The 19561-nt window shown below is 40.9% G+C and overlaps 1 protein-coding gene across 2 annotated transcripts in view; it reads left to right on the top strand.

Moving 5' to 3' along the window:
* Pold3 (DNA polymerase delta 3, accessory subunit) overlaps window positions 1-19561 on the top strand; it is a 39137-nt gene that overhangs the window by 12077 nt on the left and 7499 nt on the right. The window contains exons 4-9 of one of the 2 annotated variants that reach the window (XM_021167307.2): window positions 894-933; window positions 2815-2947; window positions 8916-9177; window positions 10101-10173; window positions 13095-13257; window positions 16157-16269. In XM_021167307.2, the coding sequence (XP_021022966.1) occupies window positions 894-933; window positions 2815-2947; window positions 8916-9177; window positions 10101-10173; window positions 13095-13257; window positions 16157-16269 (784 nt within the window). The remainder of the gene's footprint in view (window positions 1-893; window positions 934-2814; window positions 2948-8915; window positions 9178-10100; window positions 10174-13094; window positions 13258-16156; window positions 16270-19561) is intronic. The other variant, XM_021167304.2, reaches the window with a different exon arrangement.

Here is a 19561-nt window from a genome sequence, read left to right as displayed (position 1 = left end):
ACTTATTGCTGTAGCCAAATATAAGATTTAGAGGAAAAAAATGAATATTTTTACTAACAATTACTGAAATTTCTTTCAAGAATTTTTTACTTTGCAAGTTTTTTTTTTTTTTTCCCCTGTAGCATATAGTCTGCTTAAACCACTCATTGTGGCAATTTACCAATTTACGATCTATTTAAATTCAGTTCTTCAGGAAAGGGCAGTCCTCCCAGGGATATCAACCAAACATGGCATATCAAGTTGCAATAAGATTAGGTTGGACGATAGTTGCAATAATAAAGGCTGGATGAGGCAATCCTGTAGCACGCACGCACACACGCACACACACACACGAGGACTTAGGCCAGTCCCATGCAGGCTCCCTGATTGTCAGTTCAGTCTCTGAGCCTCTATGAGTCCTGGTTGAGTGCAGGTTAGTTGATTCTTCAGGTTTTCTTGTGGTGTCCTTGACTCCTTTGGTTCCTACAATCCTTCCTCCTCCTCTTGTTCAGGACTCCCTGAACTCTGTATAATACTTGGGTCTCTGCATCTGGTTCTATCAGTTGCTGGATGAAGCCTCCTTGATGACAGTCTATGAGTACAGCAGAATAACCAGATCTAACTTATTTAGTTCCATAGATTATATACCAGTTATCATTCAATCATTTACTAAAAATTGTTCTTACACTGTTTGAGTTAATTTTGTTTCATAAAAGTACTGAGGCTGGCCTCTCATTTTCCTTAATCTCTTTTCAAGATGATGTAAAATATGCCATTTAAAAATTAGTCAGACTGCCCTATACTGTAGTGTATTTTCAGGGTACCCAGTGTTTTTCTAATTTCATAGCTGAGTCAAAGAAGCTGAAATTCTGAGTTCTGTAACTTCACTACTGATGAATTGTTGTTCCTTACAGTGCCACAAGGTTGCAGTAGTGAGAGAAGATAAACTGGAAGGTAAGAATTTGAGCAGCTGAGTAAACTTTTCGCTTTGCCTCTTACGGCATTGGTTGGGTACAGTCTGTATAAAGTGTATTTGGCTATTTAACCAGACAGTCTTATATTCCTTTTTACTAATGGTTTTTGAATCGTTAGTCTTCTTATATTTGCCTAACTTCCCATTTTTAAGGCTGACATATATAAAGTACATCTTTGACAGGATTTCAAGACTCATGACAGACATAAAAATATTGTCATGAGTTCCAGATGACATGGCTCCTTAAGTTGTGGATTGTGATACTATGTGGGGATGAAAAACCGAATCTAGACCCTGCAAAAAAGATTATCAAACTGAGCTCATAACAACCAAGACTTAATAAACTACCCAGTGTGGTAGACAGTGAATGTAGCAGTGTATGTGGGATGATGAGCCCACAGAACGTGAGTTTCATGGCAGTGCTCAGGCATGTTACATGATGTAGCCTCACTGCAGCCTAGTTCTGAGCACATGGTCAGTGCTCTTTGCATTGTGTGCCACCCTGCCTGCCATGTAATACCAGTGAGGATAGCCTGACCCACCGAGGCCCAGGCTTGAGGCTGTGTATGGCACATGCCGTGGTGGATGTTCTCAGCTGTAGTCTATTCACTGTATATGGAAACTTCTGTGCTCTTACAGAAACATGATACTTTAATTAATTATTTCATTTAATTATGAAAAACAAAGAATTAGTATTTTTCCTACCATCGTTCCTTAGTGTGTAAGCATCAAATTAGTGTGTTTGGGATTGTATTTATGTTAGAATATTAGATTCTAAAACATGCTATTTATTATTAGATATTAGATAAAACATGCTATTTGAGTTGTTCCTTGTTTTATTTATTTTTATTTATTTATTTTTAAATATTTAGAAATTTCAGCTTGAATTAGAACAGGGTTTCTTAACAAATCTGAAATGGCCTAAATTTACCTCTTCTATTTTGTACTTTGTATTTCTGCAAAGTGGTAGTGTTGTTAGCACTGATGGTTATAAAAGCAAAATATTGATCAGCTAAAAAAACATTGGTATGTGTTGCATTCTGCAGGATCAAATATTCAGCCAAGATGCTTTGTATAAAAATAAACACACATATTTGTTTCAGTAGTATGTTAAATTTGTTTTCATCTTTGATAATAAAATTATTATTTTGTATATGCCAAAAGGGTTGTTTTAAAATAAAATTCTTTATGACTATCAATAAATATTTAAATTGTATATTTACATATATATGAAAATGTGTGTGTTTGTGTGTATGTGTGTATATATATATATACATATATATATATGTATGTATATATATATGCACATAAAAATCTCTGGTTAAAAAGGAAATGTTAAGAAACTGCATAATATGTAGTGGTTAATATGTCCCCAACTCTGTGCTAGGCTGTGGGGACAGTGAACAAGTTAGGCACTGTTCTTTCCTTGTAGAATCCATAGTTTACTCCTATGACAATGGTCTTTTAATTTTGTTCTGTAGACTCAGTTCATTAGTAATACTATTATGTAGCTGCTTTCTGTATGCTGAAATTGAAACATACAAGTAAGCCTTGGTAGAGATAAGTCTTCTCAGGTAGAGAGTACTTAACTGATGAGCACAAAGCTTCACAGTCATCATTGGTCATCAGTCACTGTTTGCTGACACCCTCTCAGGTGCTGGGCTGGGAAACGACTCAGTACCAACATGTCCCACTGCAGACAGAGCTTCATGTTCTTCTACTTTCTTTTTAGCTGTTTGGCCTGTTAGAGGTTTTGGACCACCATAGATAGCAAATGGTCTGGTGCAGAAGAGTTTCTTGTTAAAGTCCCCACAAGCTATGAAGTTGTGTATTAACAGACTGCTTTTCCTGTTGACTTGTAGCAGTGAAGTCCAAGTTAGCTGTGACTGCCAGCATCCATGTGTACAGCATCCAGAAAGCTATGCTAAAGGACAGTGGGCCTCTGTTCAATACCGACTATGACATCCTTAAAAGCAATTTGCAGAACTGCAGCAAGTAAGCTCCTTAATGTTCTTGTGGGCTTCTTTACGAATTGATTTTGTAAGGTGTTTACACAGTGGCTGCCTCTTAAGAGTGAGTGCCAAGTCTAGTAAAACCCCATTTATCTTGTAGTAAGACACATGCCTAGTTTTATTAGTACATCATAAGGTGAAAAATAGCAGCCACAACCCATATTGAAACCCCACTGGACTCCCCATAAATCTATTTCTCATATATTTATCCTGTCATCACCACCAGAGATGTTTGTTGTGTCCCCTCTATCCCTTTGCTCTAGTCTCTGCTTGTCTAACTCTTACCCATCCTTTAGGAGCTAGATTAAATGTTGCCCTTCAAAAAACTGTTCTTAAATTTGACGTCCTGTTCCTTCCAGGCAAAAGTAACTTGTCCCCAAAGCTCATAGCCAAGATCAGATCTTATAAATCTTTTGTTCTTCAGGGCACTGGACAGTGGCAGGCTATGATGTGTGTGGGTTTTAGACACTGATAATCATAGGTTTTAGTCATGTTTTGCTACTTAATAGCTCAGTGGCTTTGGACAAATTACTTAGTACTTTCTAGAAGCTTTGGTTTCTTCATCTTTAAATCAGTTGTGATAATTCCTACTTTGTGAGATTGTACTGAGGGTTCAAGTCAGTTCTTTAAAAATATTCTTGGGTATCTACCACTTTGATTTAATTATAATTTAAATTTATGGGCTGGAAAGGTGGCTCAGTATTTTAGTATACTTATTGATTGTGCAGGGGACCCAGGATCAATTCCTAGTCCCCTACATGGTGGCTTACAACCATCTATAGCCCCAGTTCCAGGGGATCTAATACCTTCTGGCCTCCTTGGGTGTGCATATGGGGTACAGACATACATGCTGGCCAAACACTCTTAACATATAATATCAAATTAATTAATTAAAAGATAATTTGAATTTGTTTGGTGTATGTCTGATGTGTACCATTGAGTTGTTACACACTTTTGAAGCCTAGTACCTGGTCCTGAGGTTGGTGGCCCACAAGAGATAGCATTTCAGTACAGTGCTATCAAGAGGAATGGCATGAAACAATTTTGGAGACAGACATTTATTACCAGATTCTGGATGGGTGGAGTGAGGGGAAAACAGAGGTGGCTTTTCCAAAAGGTTAAGGCATCTAGGTTGAGACTCAAAGGTCCAGTAGAAATTGTCAGATGGTAGTGTCAGAGTAAAGAGAGCTGAGAGAGAAACATGACATTGTGTAATCATTGTCTGTGGCTAAAGCATAGGGTGACAGACAGGTGGGAAGTAACTAGAAGACTGGAGTCAGACTCTCGCATGAGTTTAGGCTTGATCCTGAGAAAAGCGGCTGGGGTTTGGATATGTAGATTTGCTGATAATCTCAAGTAAGGGTATTTATTGCAGTGGTTAACTCTCAAGGTGAACAGAGGAGTTGGGGTTCAGGTAAGCTGCTGGGCCAGGGCAGCAGATAGATCTGTGAAGAGAGAGAGTGGAATGAAGCAAGAACAGAAAATAAAACTGAAGGTTACAATTTTTACCAGCCATCTGACTTTGGATAAAATATTTAGCCTCTTGGTGATTCTATTTTCTTATGTATGGTAAAGTAGAGGCGGTCTTACGTGTAATCAAGGATTGAGTAAACTGAGAGGCGTGGCGCTCTTAGAGCTGTGTTCCACACATAGTAAGTACTCTTTGTGGTCGCTCTTCATTTTAATGAATGGACCGAAAAAGAGGGGTCTAAGAGGAAGCATCCAGTGAAGTGGAAGCTGAGGGCCAAGTTTCAAGAAAGGGGTACTAATGGATGCTTCAAGAGAAGCAGGTCAGATAGAGATGGAAGCTAGCCATCGGATGTGGTGATGACCTTCTTCGAGAGCTTCAGTGTAGGGGTCAGACTGATCCAGCTGAGTGAGGCAGGAAGAAGTGAGACTGTCAGTGTGGATAAATATTTCCAGAAAATGAGACTGAAATGGAGGGCAAGTAGGACCAAAGCTAAGGAGAAATTGAAACTTTGAAATTATGTGTATGTGTGTATGTGTGTGTGTGTGTCACACACACACACATATAATTTTAGAGTTAAGGGGATGTGGCTCAGTGGTAGGGCTTGCTTCATAAGGCCCTGAGTTCTGTCTCAGCACTTCAAAATAAAATAAAGCCGAACCACAGAAATCATTGCAAGACTTGTACTGAGGCAGGGGATCACTGAATTCAGGCCAATTTGTTACTTAGTACCAGACTAGTCAGGCCACACAGCAAGAGGATGACTTACATTGGGTTGTTAGGTAGGAGTCAGAGAGGAGTGGTTGAAGACAGGGAGGCGGTGGGATAACTGATAGAGACAGATCTGGAGAAATTGATAGAGAATTGCCAACTGTGTTTTCTTTACCATCTGATTAGGATTCCTGTCAGTTAACCTAGCACACAGGAACTAATGTTGACTCTATTAATAATGGGCATTATGGTGGGTTGGTTAGGGTTTTGTTTTGTTTTGGGTTTTTTGTTTGTTTTGTTTTGTCTCTTTATTTTAAAATTTGAATAATATGGGCATTCGAATATTTACTAAATAGGTATATAGCCAGAAAACAATTTATAAGTTCCCTGTTTTAGAGAACAATTTCAAGAAAAAAATACTTTGCTAATTTTATGTAAAACATTTAATTTTTTAAAAAAAATAATCTGTATTAAAATCTTGTGGCATGTCAAGATGACTCATATCCAACCTGAGATAAAACAGCTTCTGTTAATGTTCAGCAAGTAAACAAGGAAGAGTAAAAGCTGCTCGGGAGTTTAGCAGTGGTCCTCAGCCTTCCTAACGCTGCGCTGCCAATACACTTCCTCAGGTTGTGGTGACCCTGTAAGACCCCTGAAGCTGGGCCTCCGCTCAAGTCCCGGGATGAGCTGGCCGGCACCCCAATGACTCGAGAGAAAACCACACCTGATGCAAACTGCAAGAGGTTTTATCAGCTAGCTGAGGACGAACTCCTTGCGCTGAGCAGTGTAGGGAGCTTTTAAAGGAAAAGTGAGAAATTGGGAGGAGTCTGGCTACTGGGGGTGGGGTGAGAGGGAGGGGTGTCCTTGGCACAGGGAGCCAGACAAGCGCCTGGCTAGGTCTTTTTACAATTATCGCATCTCTGATTGTAAGGTATTGAAACAAAAAAAGCTTTTTGCTGGCTATAGAGAACAAAGAGCTTCTTTCTAGCTGTATTTTTAGAGATCAGGGAAAACAAGCTTGGGAAACAACCAGGGGCTTTACCTTTCAGGGGAGAAATGCTTTTAAGTCGGGGTCTCACAACCCCAGCCATAAAATTATTTCATTGCTACTTCATAACTGTAATTTTGCTACTGTTAAGAATCATAATATACAGCCGAGTGTGGTGGCACATGCCTTTGATCCCAGCACTTGGGAGGCAAAGGCAGGAGAATTTCTGAGTTTGAGGCCAGCCTGGGCTACAGAGTGAGTTCCAGGACAGCCAGAACTATACAGAGAAACCCTGTCTCGAAAAACCAAAAAGAAAAAAAAAAAAAGAAGAATCATAATATAAATATCTAATTGGCAACTCCTGTGAAAGGGTCATTTGATCCCCAAGCAGGTTATGACACACAAGTTGAGAACGGCTCAGTTCTGTGCACAAAAATACCAGGGCAAGTAAAAATATGATTCATAAAGAAAACATTGCAATGAACTCTACTAATACTGAACATCTCTGTGAATTTGAGAATTAGCCAGGCATGATGGTGCATCCTTTGACCCCAGCACTTGGGAGGTAGAGGCAAGCTGAGTAGTAGTTCAACATCATCCTCAATTATGTAGGCATCTGAGGCGAGCCTGTACTGCATGAGACCCCAGATCATGTCTTAGCTTCCTGTTGCTGACAAAAGTAAACTTTAAGGAGAAAGGTTTTATTCTGGCTTACAATTCAGTGGCACAGTCCATTATGGTGGGGAAGTCAAGGCTGCAGGTTCTTGAAGCAGCTCGTCATATCATAGTCCTAGTCAAAAACCAGAGAGCAGTGAAAGCATGCTCAGCTCACAGTCTCCTTTTATATAGCCCAGGATCTCCTTCCAGGAAAGGTGCCACCTTTCCATAGTGGGCAGGGCTTCCTACCTAACCAAGTCAAGGTATTCCCTTACAGCTCTGCCTAGAGGCTAGACTCCCAGGAGATGCTAAATCTCATCTCTTTGACAACTGAGAGATTAACCATCTCATCTTTGAGGGAGGGGGGTTAGAGATAGGGTTTTTCTGTGTAGCTCTGGCTGTCCTGGAACTCACTCTGTAAACCAGGCTGGCCTCGAACTCAGAAATCCACCTGCCTCTGCCTCCCAAGTGCTGGGATTAAAGGTGTGTGTTGCCACTGCCCAGCTAACCATCTTGTCTTATCTGGGGGAGGGGGTGGAACATAAAGTAGGAGGAGAGGAGAGGAAAACAGGAGAGTTTACCTCCAATAAAAACATTTGTGCTTGTTCCTAAGACTTGTGAGCCTCCTGAGATCCGCTGTGTTTTAGAAACTGCTGTGAAAGCAAGGGAGTGAGATTTCAGGGTGAGCAGCCTAACCTGGTCTCTTCCTGGTTGCCACTTGCTGGTCCTCATCCTAAGATGTGGAATGCAGACTAAATAAAGAGTTGTCTTAGGGCCAACTTTAGATGCTGACAGTAAAATAAAACATCGCCTTTTCCATTGTACCTGGAAGCGCTTCAAGGCCAGAGAGGAGGACCAGTGGGTAAAAGTCAATGCTTTCTGTCTGCTCTCTTCAACCAGAGGTGTTCTGAGTGGCCATAGTGACTCAGTGGAAGATCTGTGCTGCTCTGAAGCTACTTAGTCAAAAGTTATTTCTGAAACGAAATACTGTCGGTGACCATTTGCGAAGGCAGTTATTCTCGTTAGTTTTTAATAGCTCCTATCTCCACATGGTTTCTGCATTTCTTTTTCAAGTTGAGGTGATACACTAAAGAAGAAAGGGAAGCCAGAAGCTCCCCCGATCTGCAAACCAGTCATTCTGCCCAACTGAATGCTGAGTTCCTATAATACAAAGAATGAAGAGTCCCTCCAGGGAACTTTCACCTACCCCCATAAGCAAAGCACTGGGAAGTAAAATGTTTTCTTAATTAGGAAAAGCTGGGGCACTCTGCCTTCTGCCTGACGCCTGAGAAGGCTGAGTAGGTTCCCATGCGCATCGTGCAATGTTGCATTAGAGACATGTGAAGTAGGCACATTGGTACTTACTGCAGACTAAGAGGTGGACTATTCCCAGTAATATGCTATGCAGACTGTTCCCAGACATCACTAGCCTTTGCTGGGTTGCTCCCTGGACTGAGTTGGTATTTTTAGAAGTGAGAAACAAATGGATACGAAGGAGCATGACTTATGGGAACTAGTGGCTAGCCCTACTTCACCCTTTAAAGCATGGCACACTCTGGCTAGGACAGTTGCCAAGAAGTTGGTTAGTAATGTATGGCTGTTAGCTCTGATTCTGTTGATAGTTAATGCTCCTCGAACTTGGTCAGAGGACCGTCTGGTTTCCTATGGATGGTGAGAGTATTACTGTTTGCTGGAGAATAGGAGGTGAGTAAAAACAAGTATAGATGCTGGTTGGTGGAGGCTGGGGGCAGAGGCTGGCAGATTGGTCTATATATTGAATTCAAGGACAGCAAAGGCTATATAGGGAGACCCTGACTAAAACCAAAACAAAAAGAGAAAAACCCAAGCAAACAAAAAAGCAAGTGTGTGGAGTATGATGTGCTAGAATGTGATTGATTGAGGACTAGCCTCCTGACTAGGTAAGTGCAAACCACAGGCCAAAATTTCTTCTCCACACTGCCTAGTTCTTTACCCAAATGGAGTTTTATAGGAACTTTTTTTTTCTATGATCAGTGTAGTTTTTAAATTCCTTAGTTTTATATTAATGTGAAAAGATATCTAGAAGGCACAGAGTTTGAAAATGAGGTTTGATAATGACATTAATCTTATACTCACTTCTGTCCTTAGGTTTAGTGCCATACAGTGTGCAGCTGCAGTCCCCAGAGCTCCTGCAGAATCCCCATCTTCCAGAAAGTATGAGCAGTCAAATCTTCAGGCAGCGAGTGAGACACAAGCCAGTGAGCTGACTACCAATGGCCATGGTCCACCTGCCTCCAAACAGGCTTCCCAGCAGCCCAAAGGAATTATGGGAATGTTAATCTCTAAAGCCGCTACTAAAACCCAGGACACCAACAAGGAAACCAAACCAGAGGCCCGAGAAGTAACCAGTGTAAGTTGTCCTTCCAGGACGCTGCTATTCTGTAGCAGGACATGGATCTCGGGAAGCCTTCATGGCTTCCATGCTAGCCTGTGTGTGGACAGGTCCCATGAGCAGTTCTGAGTTGTCTACTTTAGTTTGAACATTTATGGTTATTTGAGGTCTTGCTATCAGGTCTAGGCTGACTTCACACTCAGGCTCTGTCCCTCTCTGCCTCTCTAGTGCTGGGAAGAAGCATGAGTCACTGTGCCTTATGTAGTTTGAGTCATATTTTAGTTACTGTTTAATGTCACCTCTGATAGTCCTTTTTCCCCATAGTACTTCTCACAAGATTGGATTCGCTTTCTATAAAATGGTGATACCTGGCTTGTTCACTAAGATTGTTGTGACAGCCATTGAAATAATGTACATAAAAATCACCCTGAGAACCTGCAAGTTTGAGGACTTGTATCTCAGCGGTGTGACATTTGAGAACATGTAGCTGGGGTTGCCGTATGCATCTTCCTTCTGGGCATAGTTAACATTCCTGCCGTGTGCATCTTCCTTCCTGGCAGAGTTAACATTCCTGCTCTGGTTTGTGCTTTTTGTCCTTGTCCTTATTCTTCATTTCTCTTTGCTTGTTACTGCCTAGTAATGTGAACTAACTTAACTGACGGAAACAACTGTATCTGGATTTGATGGCGCATGCCTATTATCCCAGCATTCAGAAAGATGAGGCTGCATGATGACGCTCTATCTCAAAAAGAAAAGAGAGAGATGCCAAGATAATGCTTTAAAAATCCAGAAAGTGCAGTTCTCGTTGCTTCTGATCCTTCCTGTCATTGCTGTTTTCAAGCTTCTGTGTTGGGAAAACGGGAAGATGAGGAACAATTCACATTGAACCCTTTCTGTGCACTAACGGCCTGGTCTCTGTGTTTTCTTTTTTATGCTTTTAGGCATCTTCCGCTGGGGGCAAAGCACCAGGAAAAGGGAATGTGATGAGCAACTTTTTTGGAAAAGCTGCAATGAGTAAGCATGTTCTTTATGTCTTAGAACTCACAGGTGAACGTTACAGGTAACACAGATGCTGAGGTGGAGACCGCTAGAATAGCTTTTGCCTATCCAGGCATTCCTTCTTTGTAACAAATTCATCATATTGATGAAGTAACCAACCACTCAGGAGACTTTCTGGGTGTACTTGAGAGCTCTTGGAGGGCAGTTTATATTATTTCTGCTTTTACTTTTTGCCTTAGAAAATAAAACAATCACTCATGGAGCTTTTGAAAATGGGTAATTAAAATGAGAGAGTGGCTGCCTGTGTGGAGTTACACTTAATACCATGGATACTGGCATCAGTGGGCTTGGTGTGAGCCTAACTCCTACTGTCTCTCCAGGGACCACAAAAATAAATATTTGCCTTTCTTAAGTTGGTTTTTAAGGTTACTCACAGCACTAAATAACATGTCAATGTGAATATAGGCAGTAATGGTTAGGCCATTTAAATGCATCTTTTTTTTTTTTTTGAGGAAAGATCTCTTATTTAAATAAGAATTCTTTTTTAATAGAAAGAGCCAATAGCTGCATTATTTTTATACTTCTCATATCAAGTATTCATCCCCTGGGGGGTATGTGGCAGAATACCAGGAAGAATGTAGAAACCACAGGGCACTTACCACACAGAGGTCTGTGGCCTTTTGTTGCCTATCCAAGCAAAATTCATGTGAGTTCTGCTTTGCCATAGTGATCGGTCAGTACACGAGGACGACTGGGGTGATGGGGCTTTATTTGCTGTGGAGGCTTTCGGGATATTTTCCATTGCGAGAGTAGAAAGTGAGGTACTCTAGAAGGTATCCAGAAGCATGCTTTGATGGCAGTGCCGGAACGGTGCATAGGAGGTTGCTGCTGCTGGGAACACGTCACACTGTCATTAGCCTGCCTGCCTGGTACTGGGACATGTATCCAGTCCGTACTGTTGATGCTTTTGTTGTTGTTTCATGTGTTTGTAATCTTAAGATTCAGTGAAGAATTTTAATTATTTAAAACTGTTTTTGATTATTTGTATGTGTGTATATCTGTGGGGATATGTTTACATGAGTGCAGTTTACCATGGAAACCAGAAGGTGTGGGATCCTCCGGAGCTGGAATTACAGGCCATTGTGAGCTGCCTGCTGTGGCTGCTGGGAAGGGTAGTTAGAGCATGCTTGCAACTGCTGAGCTACTGTAGTCCAAAGTAAAGAATTTTTTGCTTGTTGTTTTTAAAATATGTAAGATATGTGAGTATTTGCTAATAGTAAAAAAAATAAGTCAAATTACAAAATGTTAATTGAATACTTACTATGTGCTTGTTACTATTGGTGATAGAACAGAAAACAGAACAAAAAAAAAATCTTCCCCCATAGATAGATGCAGACAATGATAGTTTACTTAGCCTTTAAAAGAATGAAATTCTGTTGCTTTCAAAATATTCACTTTCCTAGTCAATTTGGGATGCTTTAGTGGGAAAGTTTGAAGATCACAGATAAGAAACACAGAATTGAAAATTGAAGCAATGATAGCACTACTGGGCTAGTGAAGTCTACCATTTAGGTTTCCCACACAAACCCTCAAAAATATGAATATATTTTACATTCTGACCCATTATCTATACTATCAAAGAATATGTGTGCTTTTCACAACTATTGTACTAACCTGCACATATATCAGCCAAGACTAAGATAGGTGGTTTTCCACATAGTAGATGGATTAAGCAGTTTCATAACAGGTAACCAAACTGTTTTTTGAAGAACCACTTGCTGTATATAGCTTTCTAACTGTATATTGTGCCTTTGCCTATCAAAAGCTATCACTGGGTATGCACTAGGCTAGATCATGCATTACTGTATTTTTTTTGTTGGCTGGGTCCTTTCTGTCCTACATGGCTGCTTAGGTGTGTTTGTTATCTCAGCTTAGTGTGGAGACCCAGACCAGAAGTTGAGCTGACTGAGGCTCATATCCAGAGCTTATTTTTCCTCTCAGTGAGACCTTGGGTAACTCAATGTCTGTGCCTGATAGTAGTTTTGTGAATATTATTCCAGTTCTCAAAAGAGGAAGAATACTTTTTGGACTTGCCCAGAGGGAAGCAGGATTTAAATTAATTCAGGTTTATCATTGAAGGTGGTAGTGAGATAGGAGCGTCTAGGCATTCAAAGGTAGAATACAGGGCTTGGAGAGAGAATACAGGGCTCAATAGTTGAAAACATTGGCTGCTTCTCTAAAGTCCTGGGTTCAATTCCCAGCACTCACATGGTGGCTCACAACCATCTGTAACTGCAGTCCCAGGGGATCTAATGCTCTTCTGGCCTCCAGAGGCACCAGGCATGCATGTGGTGCACAGATAATACATACACATAAAATACCCATACAAACAAGTAATATTTTAAAGGTGGAATAGAAAAGAAATAGAATAGAAAAGTTGCTGCGAATTTAGCTGTCACCTATTTTTAAGCTGTATTCTTGAACACCATGACCATCTGCAGCTCTGTTTGAAATTAACATCTTAACTTAGGGGCTGCCATGCCTGATGGCCCAAGTTTGATTCCTGGGATTTGCATGGTATCAGAAGAGAACATAGCCTCTAAGCTTTATACATGTACCATGGCGTTCACATACCCAGAATACATACTGCACTAAAGAAGTAGATAGAATTTTTAAAACTGTAAAGCCCCAAAGCTGAATTTGGTATTTTTAGGTTAGGCCTTTGTTTGCTGTCCTTTCGAGTTGTGATGTAATGAGAGATTAGTGGGGAGCAGAAGTGAAGATTGCAGATGTTTTCTTCTGCAACTGTGCTCTCCTTTAGGACAGGGGCTGTTTTTTATCCCTTGCTCCTAACCTGGCACACAGTGGTCTGTCACAGAATGATGGATTAATATTGTATGATGGGTTACATATCATCTGTTATACTTTATTTGTAGATAAACTTAAAGTCAATTTGGATTCAGAACAAGCAGTAAAGGAAGAAAAAACAGTGGAGCAACCTCCAGTGTCTGTCACTGAACCAAAGCTGGCAGCTCCCCCAGCTCAGAAGAAATCCAGCAGAAAGTCCGAGCCTGGGAAGGTGCAGCAGAAGGAGAAAAGGTGGTGGGAAATGCTGTCCCGGGAGGGAGGGTCTTGTGGAAGTGGGATGGTCTGCATGGGCTTTCTGCAACAGGCACTTTTCAGCTTGGCATTAAATCCTACTTAATGCTTTAGGGATGTAACCATCCAGGAGAATGCAGACCGAAGCCCACAGATGGTCCAGTGAGCTAGGACCAAGGGGCAGCTGGCTTGGGGGATTTAGGATCCAGGGCTGTAATCCAGGGCTGTATTTTGTCCCCATTGGAGCAAATTGATTGCCTTTGCCTCCAGACTTGAGTTTAAATGTGTAGACACTGTGTAAGTGTGCCTCTGTGTGTGTGTGCGCGTGTGTTTCACATCACATTACCCAGTGAGAAGTTACTGTTTCCAGTCCAGTTTAAGAGAAGAAGTTCTTTGTTTTCTTTTTATATCAATGAGTTTATTTTTCAAGTGGTAAAATGTAATTAGAAAAGAAAATAAAAAGCACACAAGCTGTTAAAAATGGATCCAGGAGTTTGAGACACTACCTCATAGCTGGTAGGAATTAGTCTGTTGAAAGAAATTCTAAAGGACACTGTCAGCACTGATAGGCCCACAAAGAAACAACTTTTGTGGTAAAGTTGGAGCAACAAAGTAGTGACATTTCAGAGGGGTAAGGCTCTGTCCAGTGGGCCCTACCTCCTGGGAACACATGATATATGTGGGTTAAAATGTCCCCAGCCATAATCACAACCCTGACTGTTAGACGCTTTTACCAGGCATGCACTCGGTATTCCACCATTAAACAGCCAGTCAAGTGTAGGTTTCAGTGGGGGTGCTTTACCCGGCTGAGGAGGACGGCGTCCTAGTCCGGGTTTGCTGAGGCGTTATCCATTGCTTTTACATTTCTAATGCTCTTCCTGCTTTTATGGAGGTGACTTGTACCCTTTTTCTGCTAAGATGGTGGATTATAGTGATTGACATGAAAGTGTTAAACCAGCCTTGCATTCTTGGGATTAGCTCCCTGGTCAAGTTTGTTTATTTTACACACTGCTAGATCAGTTGATATAACCTTAGAAGGAGGGGGTTGTTTCTATATTTCTGAGGATATCTGTATCCTCAAATGTCTATATTTTATATCATCTGTTTTCTTCCCTGGTAATTGGCTGGCTTTACTATCAAACTTGTGTTAACTTCATAAATTAAGAGGAGTTACCCAATTTCCAAGGGACTTTGTGAATTTTATTTTATATTTTTATGTTGTCTGTCTGTGTGTGTGTGTGTGAGTGTGAGTGGAGGCGGTATGTGTACATACCATGCACAGAGGGCACACCTGTGGGAGTCAGTTTCTATTTTCACCAAGTGGGACCCTGGGATAGAACTTAGTTCATTAGATTTGGCAATAAGCACCTTGGTCTGCTGAGCCATCTCTGACCCTATGTAAAGATATTTCTAATACATTTAAATATGATAAAATCTACCAGTGAATCTGCCTGGATTTTCTTTATAGGAAGGGTTTTTATTTTTGTGTGTGAAAGCTTCTTTAAATAGTGTTATTCAAATTTTCTAGTTCTTTTTTGGATTGGTTTACATAAATTGTGCTTTTAAAGGAATTTATTTCCTCCAAGTGCCTGAGCTTATTAAAGTTGTTCATAATGTAGTCTTGTTTTTGGAGTATTTATAGACTATATAGTTAAGACTACAGATTCCTTTATTCTCTATTCTTACTTGGAAGTACATTTTCCCTCTTTTGTAAAAGGCTTATTAATCTTTTCTCTTTCACAGAACAACTTAAGGTTTTTAAATTTTTCTTTCTTTTCTATTTCATTGCTTTCTGCTAATATGTTTATTTCTTTTGGCTTACGTTGTGTTTATTTTAGTTTTTCCCTAGCTAAAATCGGAAAAAAAAATGATGTTCAAAATGAAATAAGACAGGTACTCAATGATAAAAAACCCTGGTTTACATGTCTATATGTCTGAAACACACAATAATCCCTTATTTATTAAGTGAATGCTGTAATGGAGAAAGCAGACAGAGGCTGAATAATGTCAAGACAGTCTAGGTTTTTATTACATCATTAGAATGACTTTATGGACTTGTCTGTGCCTTTGTTCACATTGTTCTTTCACTTTAGCATAGTTGTCTTCCCTTCCTACCTGCTGAATATCTACTTAGCTTTTAACAGTCCTGTCCCACAAAGTTATTTGTGTTTAAATGTTATCATGTTGTATAATAGCTAGTGCAGTTGGCCCAGAGCATGTTCATTTTTTGTAGCAAGGTTTCACTTATGAGGCCTGGGTTGGCCTTAGGATCCTCTGTTGAAATTATAGACATGTGCTTGCCAGAGCTTCTTGAGAACAGCATTTCTTTCCTGGTCTTTGCATTATGATTGCTTAGCTGCTTATTGATTGTGTGTTAAAAGAGTAAAAGGCCAGTTAGCAGGGGTTGGGGGTGGGCATCTAGAAAACTCTAGATAAACTAGCCTATGGAGAACTGGGGATACCTTTTATTCTGGCCACCCTATAGTTGTTATAACAGCATATATCTCCAAAAAACCAATCTTCTCACTGGGTATGGTGGTCAACCATTTAAGAGGCAGGGGCAGAAGATTTCTGTGGGTTTGAGACTAGTTTGGTCTATATATTGAGTTCCAGGACAGCCAGCACTACATAGAACCCTGTGTCGGCCCTTTAATCTCAGCACTCATGGCAGAGAGAGGCAGGTGGAATTCTGAGTTGGAGGCCAGCCAGGACTACACAGAGAAAGCCTGTGTCAGGAAAAAAAAACAAAACCAAAAAGCAACTGTGTGTCAAACAAACAAAAAGGAGTTAAATCTCTACCCTCTGGAGTTAAGACTGTGAGCTCTAAAAGAAGCCGCATAGGAACATGCACATACTTAAACATGCGACCTGTGTAATGGGCTTAACATATTCCTGACAGCAGCAGGGGCAAGCGAGTAGACTTGTCGGATGAGGAAGCAAAGGAAACCGAACACCTGAAGAAAAAGAGAAGAAGAATCAAGCTTCCCCAGTCTGATAGCAGTGAAGATGAAGGTAAGCATTGCTAAGAATTTTTGTTAGGGGGATCATTTCTTGGTTCGTGCACAAGGACTTAAAAATGTCACTTACTGTGGACTACAATGAAAGCAGCAGTTGTAGCAATGAAAGAACAGTTCTCATTGAAATCTACTTTAGTCTTGATCAGAATAGTGATCATTTGGTAACTTGTGAAAATGTATGAAACAAAGTGTGAATTCTGTTGCACATACTAAGAGCTTTTTTTTCTCTTTAAGGCTGGTGTTCCTTTGGTTGTTTGTGTGCATGTTGTAGAATTACATGTACACCTGCACACACGTAAACATGTGTATACACTTCTTCCACTCACAGAACTAGTAGAAAGACTGGATAGTCTAGTGTTATGGAAAGTGCCAGCTCGGAATTGAGTTCTTGTGGTTGATTGTAGCCCACAAAATAATAATACCCACAGGCTATTAGTGGGGAAAGAGCGTAAAGAAGTGGGATGTCGGTGAGCAGCACTTGACAGCAGAAGACAGAGCAGAGGCCCTAGGTTCTTTCCTCTGCCAGAGATCAGTTTGGCATCTGACTAAACCATTTTATTCTAAAACTTCTGTCTGAAAAGCCATCAGGGTTTTGTTTTGAACCTTTATACAATCTCTAACTTTTTATTTGTGTTCCACTGATTATAATAGCTTGGTCTGCCATCTCAGGCTAGGTATTAGCAGATGCACCACAGGCCTGCAGTGATGGCTGGAGCTCCTGAGTCCTGGGCTTAAATCTTCCCGCACTGCTTGCTATGTTTTCTGATGTTAGCAGAGACTTCATTTCCTGTTTGCCCCTCCACAGTTACAGTGTCACTGCAAACTACAGCTCTGTGCACGTGAAGACAACACGTTCATCAGAAATGTTAGGACAGTGCTTGACACAGAGTAGCCTTTCACACCTCCACAAAGCCTCTCCTTCACCCTGGAAGTGTCATAAGCACCTTAAGTAGTTCTACATATTTAAAAGAAATAACATTAGTCTCTGTGTTGCTAAGAAGAAATAGTTTTTATAGCTGTGTTAGGTACTTGCTAATGTTTCAGTCCTTGAAGGTTGGTTGTGGAGAATATTATGCACATGACACATGCACATTGTTTTTTTAGGTAATGATAGGTATTGTAAAAATATGTATTGAGTCCTAGGAAGCGGTGATTGCTTTCCAGGAACTGGAATTTCTAGTCTCTGCCAGAGGACTCTTGACAAACAAGTGGTTGGTTACATTGCTGGTTAGCTGAAGCTAGTTTTCCAACAAGCTGCTTTCCTGAGCTGATGCTTTGCCACGTGAATGTTTTTCATCATTGAGTACAAATCTATTTCAGATACACTCTGAAAGCATGTGTTATATTTATGTCAGTAAAAGTGTGCTAAGTCAGAAGGCTTGGCTTAATGGTAAAGACTGAATATGGACAAGTTTTTAAAAAATGTCTTTGAACCTCAGTTATACGAGACAAATAATGATTTGTGGAGTTATTACGAGAATGAGTGGTTAATGTTTATAAAGTAGAAAATGTTGGTTGTTTATCCTTCCTTAAAATATTTAAGTTTAAACACAGTCTACATATACACAATTTTTAAAGTCAGATAAAACAGTTTATAATGATAATCCCTGCCATCTGAATCACTGAACTGACTTTTGTTGTCAGCGTTCTTCCATCTGCCTTCCATCTCTCCAGATGTGTTGAAATCTCTTTTATATTTGTTTTCTTCTCTTGCATGGGACTTTGACATTTATTATTACGTGATTCTTTGGGAGGGGACAAGTGGACAGGAGGCAGCGTCCGCAGTCTTCCCTCGCCCAGTTGTTTCAGGAAGTGCTTACTCTTCTTGATTTAAAGCACACGCAGTACAGCCGCTCTTCATTAGTGCCAGGACAGCTATGGCATCCCTGCCTCTTTGAGGTGAGACCTAGGTAAACAGTCACATGCAGTGCTAGGAGGGGCCCAAGAGGGAGCCATCCGAATGGTTTCCTTTTCTAGGTCATGTTGTTGAGGAACTGAATGAAAGTACTGAACAAAAGTACCCTGCTTTGTCACTAAGCACTCAAAACTCTTTTCTCTGCCTTCCTTGCTGCCTAGACTTTCCTCTGACCAGAGGTTCAGTTGTCTAGTTAGCCATTACTTCAGAACCTTGAGTTCTTGGTCCTGGTGTGTGACATGCCTCTTGCGTAGGCTCCCACCGTGCACTGGCTTCATGAAGCTGGCTTCACAGCTAGACTGGCACTGCACTGCTTTCCTTTTGTTTCTGTCTCTTGCTCTGCTGAGCTTGTAAAGTTAGGGACCCATTTCATATGTGAAGTGTCTCATTTATTGTTTTATTCTGGCTCCTAGGCTGCTTCACCTCTTTAGGTCATTAGGCCATGAACCCTCCACTATCATAATTTCTAACACTGACTTAACCAGTTAGGAGAAATTCAGTTTCAAGATTTGTGCAAAGAATTTGAATGTAGCCTGGAGCTTCAGGGAACAGGTGAAAGTAAGCAGCGGCCCCGGCCCACGACCAGCAATTTCTTTGTGGTGATTCAGTCGCAGGTCAGGGTTAAGGACATAGCTCAGTGTAGAGTACTCACCTAGTACTGCAAGGCCCGGGTCAGACCTCAGCTCTGGACAAGCAGTGTCTGCTGCAGCTCCTCCCCTCCACTCTGATGGTCTTCTCCCAGACCTCTGTTTCCTTATTGAGAAACGCTGGGATTCCTCCCCATGGTGCGCCATTGTGGATACCATTTCTATCGAATTCTTTCTCTCCTAACTTTTCTCCGGCCCATACTCTGTGTAACAAAGCAAGGCTTATCAGTGAGGTCACTAGAAATATTCCCATAGGAACTACTAATCAGATCTCTCCTGGAGATCAGCTTCAAAGACAGTCTAGGGTAAGTCATCCTCAGAGCACAGCAGCAGAGACGCTGCTTCGTGCCTTTAGTAGAGCAGGCCGTCTCCACTGCCTTCTGGTCCTGAGTGATAAGAACGTGGATGGTTGTGTTAGGAAGGCTGTGGAGTCACACACTGATGGGTTTAAATCTTGTTATGAGTCATGAGCCTTTGCCAGGTGAAGGAATCTTCCTGAAACCTCTGTTTATTCAATTATATTTTGGAGTAAGACCTGTCTCTTAGCTGTGAAACTCCTGCCATGTGGTAAGGGATCGGTATCTTTCAACCGACTTCTTGCTCTGATCTTGTTGTAATAAAACCCTTGGCCAAGATCATCTCTAAGGTATTGTCAACTTTAGAAATTCTTTATTCCTCAATTGTAATTATGTAAAATTAATGTTTCCTTTTTTTTTTTTTTTTTT

This window comes from Mus caroli, chromosome 7 (assembly GCF_900094665.2).
Source record: "Mus caroli chromosome 7, CAROLI_EIJ_v1.1, whole genome shotgun sequence".
In the NCBI taxonomy this organism is placed as follows: domain Eukaryota; kingdom Metazoa; phylum Chordata; class Mammalia; order Rodentia; family Muridae; genus Mus; species Mus caroli.
Note: the sequence above shows the minus strand (reverse complement) of the source record. Positions and strands in the feature narration are given on the sequence as shown.